The sequence below is a fragment of the Antrostomus carolinensis genome, unplaced genomic scaffold (assembly GCF_000700745.2).
Source record: "Antrostomus carolinensis isolate BGI_N321 unplaced genomic scaffold, ASM70074v2 scaffold33788, whole genome shotgun sequence".
NCBI classification, from domain to species: domain Eukaryota; kingdom Metazoa; phylum Chordata; class Aves; order Caprimulgiformes; family Caprimulgidae; genus Antrostomus; species Antrostomus carolinensis.
The window spans coordinates 21,775-30,981 of NW_010334228.1; the positions used below are offsets into that span (position 1 = coordinate 21,775).

Sequence of the window (9,207 nt, forward strand, 5' to 3'; positions counted from 1 at the left end):
TGAGCAGCATAAGTGATAGATGTAGGAGGCCCAAAACCAACTGCTTCAGCCAGCTGATGTCCTTTATCACACACAAATATTTGCTGATGTAGATACTGCCCTTGAGCTTATGTGACCTTGGTGAGTAGCGACCTCAGGTGGGTGTTGAAGTTTAGCTCCCCAGGGACCATAGGTCATCGCACTTGTGTCCCACACCTACAATGGCAGTATGGCCTGCACTGAAGTGTTTGCAGGCTCCACTCTGACAGGGCGAGGCCTGTGTGTTCCTCTTTGTGTAGGGTCACCCTTGGCCATCAGGAAGAACACAGGCTGCTGTTTTATACATTAGGTGTTTCAGGGAATGACCAAAATGGTTTTCTTCCTCCACCTCTGTCTGCTTAGACCTCCCTCAGGACAGATGCTGGGGTTTCCCTGGGGTTTCTGTGGTCTGGAAAGTAATTGCAGCCATCATGGGGTCCCTCGGGAAGGCCCCTGCCACCCTCTCCTGTTGTAAAAGCACATCCATTGGAGATGTCAGGGTGTGGGAGGCGATGGGCTTCTTTATTGGAAGCATTTTGTTGGGAGGCAAGGTTCACCAGCCTGCCTGACTGCCAGCAGCACTATGGGCTGATGTGCTTAGCTGCCAGGGGGAACCAGAGCGGGGCTGAGCAACCTGACCAGGAGCTGGGCTGTGCCAGGGAATACCCCTGGGAGCACCTCCAAGCTCACCACCTCTGGGCTCTGTCCTTTGGCTGCCACCAACCTGGGTATGCCACTGTAGCCAGCTGATGCAGTGCACAGAGCAGTGCCAGTTTCCCTAAAGCTGGAACTTTTCAGGCTTCATGCCAAGGCTTCCCAGCTCCTTCTTGCCCAGCTGCAGGTATCACCTCAACACATGCTTCCCAAATGAATCAGTAGTGCCCAGAGTGACCAGGCAGCACCTCCAGCAGGAAGGAGCAGAGATACTGAACGGAGGCCCCTACTCTGATACAGGCATCACCTTCCAACCTGTTGATAAGGGTCCAGGGCTGGAAAAAATTCCTTGTGAAAGAAACAAAGGTTTCCTCTGCAAAAACAAGGCATCTCCCATCCTCAAATTAATCTTCCCAAGCACAGCTTCATGCTTTCATGTTGCCTTTATGTCAGCTGCAGGAAGACAAGCATTGTCTGGTCTGGTGGGGGATGTGCACTTCAGCTGACAGGACCGATGCCGTGCATCATGTGAGCTGGCCACTTTTGATCCAGTAGCAAGACCTAACTTAATCCTACAACTGCCAACACAAGGGCAGAACAGTAGGAGAGCAGTTAGGTGATGCATGTGTGGTGGGGAGTGCTGGTCAGACAAGGCTGGGAGCAGTGGGAAGGCTGGGCCAGACGCTGCCCGCACTGTAAGGAAGGCTCCAGTGGTAGCAAGGGTATGTTTGTATGGAGGGACTTTGAAGAGGCAAGTTGGGAAGACAGTAGATAAGTGATTCATAAGACGGTTGGAGAGGTGCTTTTCAAGTCCTGCCTCATCTCTGCAATCCTTGGCATCTTGTTAGTGGTTTTCATCTAGAGATCTCCGAGATGAACACAATCATCACTGCCAGGTAGGAGACTGGAAAAATTCAGGTGCAGAGCAAGTGGAGGTGAGAGTTGGGCTTAGCGCAAGACCAGATGTTTCATGGGGCCATGCTTAGCTGCTGCCCTACACCAGGCTGCTGTAACTGTGTCTGCTCTGAAAAACCACAGAGCAATCGACACGAAGTCCAAAGCCATGGCTGAGATAAGCTATACTGGAAGACTTAGGGCTTTCCTCTAGTGTCTCAAGTCTGTGTTGGAAAGTGCTATCTGCTCATGGGTTCTTGTGGATGAGGGAGGACAAAGCCTTAGACTACCACAGAGGTCTCCTAATAGGTGTGTGCTCATGTGTGCAGTGTCAAACGATGGGAAACACTGGGAGGCATTGGTATCCTTTTCCCTAGAGGATTTTGACAGCAACACGTCTGGTTTGGAGAACCTGTCTGTCCAGGTTTTGCTTTCATTGTGTTCAATGGTCTGGACAGTTCTTCTATCACAACTATCAAAGTAATATCTCAGCACTTTCTGGAGTGCATGAGGTGATGTGATTGCTATCCCATGCGAATTGCTTGTTCTCACAGCCTCTCCAGTGGGAATGGTGCATATCTTAAAGGGCTTGGCTTTGCACTTTCATACTCATGTAGGCTGACTAGGGTAGGGCAAGGGAAGGGCAGGGGGCAGAGAGGCTTGAGGTTATGTGGTTGCTCCTGAGCGGTTCTTCCCACAGCCCCAGAGGGACCCAGGAAAGTCCCAGCTCCTGCACAGTGATGTTCTGCCCTTGCTGTGGGAGTTCCTCTGTCCTGAGGAGCTTGGCCATGGCTCTCCTGGCTCACTTCACCATCTTGCCTAACATCTGCTCTTCTGAACTGTGTGGAAATGCTTATTTCTCTCTTTCTCCCTTCTCCATCCATAGGAGGTAGAAACAACTTGACCAGTGGGAGATGGTGTGACCACTGGGAGAGGTTGCTGGGGGAAAGCTAAGCTGTTTGCTAAGCTCGCTCTTTCATGTGGCTTGTGTTGCACAGGGTTACCTGTTCCCTGGCATGACCCATACTCTGTCTACTGTCTGGCTGAGATAAAAAGGAGTGGCCTTCTAGAGCCACTCTGGAGTTTTTCCTCACCTGGTAGTTTTGTGGTTGTGTAGGGCTTGCTTCTGGCTTTACAGTTTTTCAACTGAAAAACATTTTTGCTGGAGCAGCCTGGAGCAAAGAGTGAGGAATGCGCAGGGGCGGGAAGATGCTTCCAGCAGGGTTTGCTGCTTTCCCTTTGGCAGCCACCAAAAACGATGCTTATAGCCTAGAATGGTCTGAACTCACCTCCCTGTGGGAATGCATCTCCTGGTGAGCACTGGGGCTTTGGAAAACACCAGCATCTTGGTGCAGGAGCTGCAGAGTGGTGTCTTGGGGGTCAGCGATGCCAGACTGTGACAGAGGGCTCCTCAAGGGCTGGCTGGGCCCCTGGATAATCCTGTTAGGTGCTGTGCAGAGCCCAGCTGCTGGTGGCTGGGCTGTGAGAGCCAGCAGGGTCCTGATGGAGCCTGTGCAAGAGGATGAAGCAGATCCCATGCCAGGGCTGTGGAAATGCTCACATGGTTTGTGTAAAGCCTGATTGCATACAGCTGACAAAGTTCTGTGCTTTTAAATACACAGGGTGTGCCAGGAGTGTGTGAGAGCTGCCATAGATGTCTGTATCAGTAGAGGATAAAAGTGAAGAGGTGAGCACTTCATTAGATGGCTATGAAAGGCAGTAAATAGGCTATTTACAGCACAGGACCACATTTCTGATGCGGTGGCAAGACCAGCCACTGGGTTTCTCCTCTCTACAAACAAATTTACAGCTGAACTATCTAGGCCTGTTATGCAGAGAAAGTTTCAGGGCTACAGGCTGTGAGTTTAAAACAAGGTTGCATCGTTATGCCAATTTGTGTGAGAAGTCATCCTACAGCAGACTTCTGCTATATGGGATGAGAGGTGCTGGGCAGGGACAGATAGAGAGAAGAGGAAGCTCCTAGTGAAGGAAGGGATAGCTTGGCAGTGGTTTCTCCATCCTTCCTCTTACCCCAGCGAAGCCATTCCCTGCTGAGTGGCTTTCTTACAGCAGCAAAGCTTCTGCCCTGCTGTTTCTCCTGGCCTCCTTGGGAAGGAGACCCTGGGCAGGAGGCATAATTCCCAGCTCTCCTCGAGGGTGTTTGCTCTTTGGCAGAGCAGAAGGGACTGTCCTCCAGCCCCAAAGAAGAGCCCCTCTGAGCTGTTCTAGAGGACCAGATCTCTCTGTGGCAGCAGATTTGAGGTCGATTGAAGATGTCCATTTGCTTGGTCATGTTAGCCATAGAAAACTTGATGAAAATGCTCTAGCATGCTTTTAAACTCCAAATGTGCAATAGGATTTGTAACACCTAATGCAGGGACCACAGGAGAGTCTCAGAAGCAGAGCGAGTTCCCAGGCTCTAGTAGGTCTGTGGTGATGCCTTGGGCAGCAAGCCACGTTCTCACCAGGGCTGTGATTTATAAATGAAACATCTCAGCAGTGCAGATCAGATTCAGGGCTGGCTTCAGCTTCTGCTGCGTTATTCATAAGTATGTGAAAGCTCTGAAAAATGTGACAGACTTTGGGTTACGTTCTCAACACAACATTACTTCTCATGAGATGAAATATGAGTGTGTCCCTGTTAAGATAGGAATGTATACACTGGAAGCTGTGAGATAATGGCATATATAAAGGGAAAGTGAAGTCTTTGGTGATCTGCTTTTGGTGGGTTTGTTTTCACTTCCCTCCCAAGAGAAGCACTTTGCTAGCAAGCTACAAGCACTCGCAGCCACGGCAATGTGGTTCAAATCAGTTTGAAAATGTCTTGCCCCAGAGTTGCTTTTGCATTGAGGTTTTGCAAGGTTGCTTGCTTGTGAGTGTGGTGGATTAGGACCCCCTCCACGACTCCTGGAGCAGTCACACCAGCAGCCCTGAGTCTCTGCTTTGCCAAAGTGAACACTCAATTAAGATGTCAGCTGAAAATTTGGCTCACGTTCCCTTTTTAAGCAGCGTGCTCTGCCCTCTCAGGTAATGATCTGCAGGGGCTCAGCACCACTCCTAAATCCCTAAAAGCATTTTGGCCTGGTTGCTGTGGGTGACTGGGGCTGTGTGGGCCAGAAAGAGGTTGCTCCAGTGCCCTCAGGGTTGGGAGGAGGAGTAAGGGAAAAGGCAGGCATGCTCAGAGCCTCTGAGGGTTGTGTGTGTCTGGGAGAAGACAGCATGGCAGGGCCAGAAGTTCTATTAAATACTCATAAGCCTCTGTATTTTTCTAACGGGAAAGGATTTGGTCCTATTTTCTGATAAATAAGTGGGAGTTTTCCTGTTGGTTTCCATGAGAGCTGGTCTGAGAGTGCAGTTTATACAAAGGGAACTGCTATGCACGTGAGCTTTTTGTCCACCTGGGCTTGTGTTATTATATTAATCTGTAATTGCTTTGTGTTAAAGGAACATGGGGGTCCTGAGCCTCTGGTCCAGCCTTCCCCACATCCCCATGTACATAGCAACTGACCTCTGCTTTTTAATGCTCCATTCACAAATATACACCTGGAATAGCACTCTGGCAGGGGACAAAGAAAGCCCAGATGTGCACCAGGCTGTCCCAGCTCTGCATGTGCTGGGTGAGATGTGATGCATCTTGTGACTGCTTCTAGCAAGCAGGTCTGTCTGGCCATGGCCATGCCGAGGAATCTGGTCTGAGTGCTTGTCTCGGCTGTTTCCAGTCGGCATATGAGGTGTAGCTGGGTGTGCAGCATCCCCAGCGTCTGCACCTCCAAACCCCTAGTGCCTGGGGCATGCGGTGCCAGGTGGGAACAGTGGTACAGCCTTGAAGGTGCCTCACCTGGGTGTTGAGGGACCCAGCCCTGGGCTGTGCTGTGGCTCACTTGGCAGCCAAGCGGCACAACTGCTGGCGCCTGCTGCAGATGTGCAAATAGCATCTGTATGGATCCTGCTGCTGTGTCCAGAGCGTGTGTGATGGTGCAGCTTCAAACACCAACTAATGAGGACAGTACTATCTACTCTGCATTAGCCAGCTGGCTGGGAGAGCTTCTCTATGCCTCTTTTTTTTTCCTGGGGAGAAGATCGTAGTAGCTGGCAATGCTTTTTTTCAGTTGTCAGTGGAGAGGTGCCTATATTCAAGAGTGAAATACTATTGCTCTTGTACAGTCCTGGTTTTGGTAAAACAAGATGGGTTTGAAGTAAATACAGAGTTCCTTTGTCAAACGCACATAACAGCTGAAATGTATATGAAGTGCTATAAGTAATCTTCTACCTTTCTGAAGAAATGTTTTCTTTACTGAAAACTTGCAATGGATTCCTGCAGCATTAGTTGGATATGTGACAGCGAGATCATTTAAAAGGTCACCATTGGTTTGAAATGAAGGCAGTGAAAAATGAGTGTCTTGTACTAAAACTGTTCCTGGAGATTGTTGGCCAAGTGTTGTCATCTCACTTTTCTATTTTCAAAACTTTCTGGTCAGCTGCTATGTGACCCTTCCCTCCACACCCACAACAGAAAAAAACCTTACTGATTAGAAACAGGAAATAATAAAACTCACTAACCACAAAGTATTTTCAAATGCACAAAGTAAACAAGCAGAGATGGTGAGAAATACGTATTTCCCACTGATCTCTTTTCAGCACAGTAACCATAGCCGATAATTATAGTCACCGGGGATTTACAGCTTTTAGGGGGAAAGTACGTTTTTAAGTTGATGCTGTCAAACCATAGTAAAATATTTTCATCACAGGCTCTCCCAGCATAACAATGAGATGGCCACTGGTGCCATGAGATGCATGACTGGCACCATGTAGAAGTCAATGAAAGCTTCAGGCTCCACCTGCTCCTCTTGCCTGCCCCACTGGTGTGCAGACCCCTCACTGGGCAATGGAGGTTCCTCTGGTGGGTGCAGCCATGCTGGCTGGTGTGGCACGGGGGCATTATCTAAACTCAGCAATGTGCATGATAATAAACTGGGAAGGTCTCTAAGGTCTTTCCTCTTCCAGGATTTTGCAGTTAGCTTTGCCTGAATGTTTTCCCTGCCCATGAGTATTCTGTGCACTTTGCTGCAGCTGCTTGCTCGGGCTGGCCCTGGCTCCCACCCTCATCTGGATTTTTGTGGCAGGATCATTTGGATGTATTTTCTGTATTGGTGGTCACTCCAAAGGTTCCCATCAGCAAAGATGGAAGTTCTGATTTTCAGGCAGAGGGTGGAAACTGAGGTTGTAGTAAGATTTGTACACATCTGTGTTTTTACCTTCCTTCTGACCTCACAGCTGAAGAAACCTGCTGTGCCTCTGCACAGCCATGTGTAGGCCAGTTGTTTCTCCTACCACCCTTATGCCACCACTCCTAATGCCTTTTCAAGAGGGCTGGATAAAAGGGAAAGCTTCAGAGAAGAAGATGCTAAACCCAGAGGTGATGTTTTTCACTCCTTCGGCACATCATCAAATAGATCTCGCTGCATAATGAACCCCTCTGAACTACGGGTCTATTAATTAGTATGCGTGGTGTTTGTTTAAGAGCTCCCTGCTCTTTTATTTTAACTGTGAGGAACTTTTAACTGCCTTTAAGATGAAAAACTGGGACCAAATGTTGCCAACAAGCTGAGCAGATTTGTCCCAGTCTCCTTAGTCCAATTTGCAGGGAATTTTACCCTGCCCATGTAAGTAAAAGCTAAAGCATTGATCTGGGCTGGTAAAACCCAATTCCTCTTTTCTTTCATAACTTTTTAAGTGTTGCTGTGATCGAGGTGATTCTGTGTGTGTGTGCATGAGTGGTGCACGCTGCTTTTTCTACAAAGCATCAGAGGCAAAAACCAAACCATCTCTTTCAACCACATTCAGGAAAAAAAAGTTTGTGAAAGAAGAAAACTAAAGCAGATCCCCAAGTACTGTTTATTCAGAGTAGGTAAGACAAAGCTGGGAGAAATATCAGTTGTTATCTTCCAAAAGTTTATTTAGAACTTTTAGTTAAGGAAACAAAAAATAATCCCTAAATATAACTATATGTAACATCTATCTACACACATAGCTCACTAGTTTAATACCAGGATGTCCAGGTGGCTGGGAACAGCACAATGAGAGTGAGCAATCCAGAGAGCATTTCTAAACAGCCTAAAATGTCCAAATCAAGTCTCTCCCTTTCTCTCTTTTTTTTTTTTTTTTTTAATCACTGCAGCATTTTTACAGGAATTTGAACTGGAATCTCTAACAGCTGCACAGGGATAATAGTAAAACTAAAAAAGCAAAAGAGATAGATAGGCCGTTTACCCCTTTACCCAACGAAGTGATCTCAGTGGCTTATGCAAGATCTGAAAGGTAAGCTTAATGCCAGAGAGGGTCGTTGCTTGTTGTCTTGTACTTTTATTAACAGGAAGTTAATTCTTTTAAGAATGTGAGACAAGAAAGCTATATAATTAATATACACTAAAGAGCATGAGAGGATTCTATACAATAATTTAGATGTATTAAATAAATAAAAAATAATAGCAGCCTTCTACAATGCAGGCTACACATAGGCTTACTTCGGCTTGAAGTACCCTGGTCTTTAGTACACCTACAGGAACAGACTTGTTCCACAAGTGTTTTAAAGAAACATATCTATAAGATACATATGTAACAGTGTCTAAGGTTAGGGTAAACATTTTAAAACCCACTTTACCACGGTCTCCACATATCTAATGACCCCATTCTAGGGTTGTTATGGGAAAAATTTGGCTGCAGGACCTGTCTGGGAGGTGCAGCATCAACCTGGCTGAAAACTGAGAGTGACGGCAGCTGGAAGCAATTTTTCAAAGCCTGCTTGTTCTCCGTGAGGTAGAAGCGTTCCTGTGATGGGTTTGTGCCCCGAGTGCTCCCCTTAGGGCTCGGGGGGCTTTTTGGTGTCAAGGGAGGCTGCTGAGAGGGGCTTGAAGACCTTAATGCTGCTTTGCAGGTGTCTTCACCAGACCTGGGTAAGGATTTCAGCAGGTGGTTTAACAGACGCGCACCGAGGGTCTTGTCCATCCACTCGCAGGTGAGGAGGAGGTTGTGCACCTCGTGCATGCACTGGATGTACCCAGTGCTGTACCTCTGCTGGGCTTCCAGGCCCACCTTGGAGTCAGCTGCATTGGAGAGGAGACAAGGGGAGTTGGTGAGTGGATAAAAGCTGTCCACTCAGTGTTCCTGCTTCAAAGTATTCACCAGGTTTCCTACGTGCACGGGCTCCTGGGGGGCTTGATGCTGAAGCCAACTGGGCTGTACCATATGGTGACTGGTTTGCAGGGGGAAGGCGATGCAGGGTGTGAGCCACCAGGCAGGCAGCCCCCACGTCCTGCTGCCACCACCAAGAGCAAAACTGGACCAAAAAGCAGAAAGCAGCTCTGGAAGGCAAAGAAACCTTCCGTAGGTTCACCAGTGCCCAGCTCCATCTCCCCATCTAGTGGAGAAAGCCAAACCCCAGCAGCAGCCCGGGCCTCCCCAGGTTTGAAAGATGGTTTTTCAAGCTGCCAGGGGATTAAACCCGCAGGTCCCCTCCTGCCCCAGGGCTGCCCACGCTCGAAGACTGGGGACTGGGCACTCACCCATCAGCTTGCTGCTCTGGATGTTCTGGAGGTGCTTCACCGTCATTTCCAGGATGTCTGCTTTTTCCAGTTTAGACTG

The 9,207-nt window shown here is 48.3% G+C and overlaps 1 protein-coding gene across 1 annotated transcript in view; it reads right to left on the bottom strand.

Annotated features, from left to right (window-relative positions):
- Positions 1 to 8,223: 8,223 nt before the first annotated feature.
- Positions 8,224 to 9,207, bottom strand: part of LOC104529763 (transcription cofactor HES-6) — a 1,778-nt gene continuing 794 nt past the window's right edge. Inside the window, exons 3-4 of the mRNA XM_010174160.1 lie at positions 9,129 to 9,204; positions 8,224 to 8,669 (exon numbers count right to left, since the gene is read on the bottom strand). Of these exons, the coding sequence (XP_010172462.1) occupies positions 8,224 to 8,669; positions 9,129 to 9,204 (522 nt within the window). The remainder of the gene's footprint in view (positions 8,670 to 9,128; positions 9,205 to 9,207) is intronic.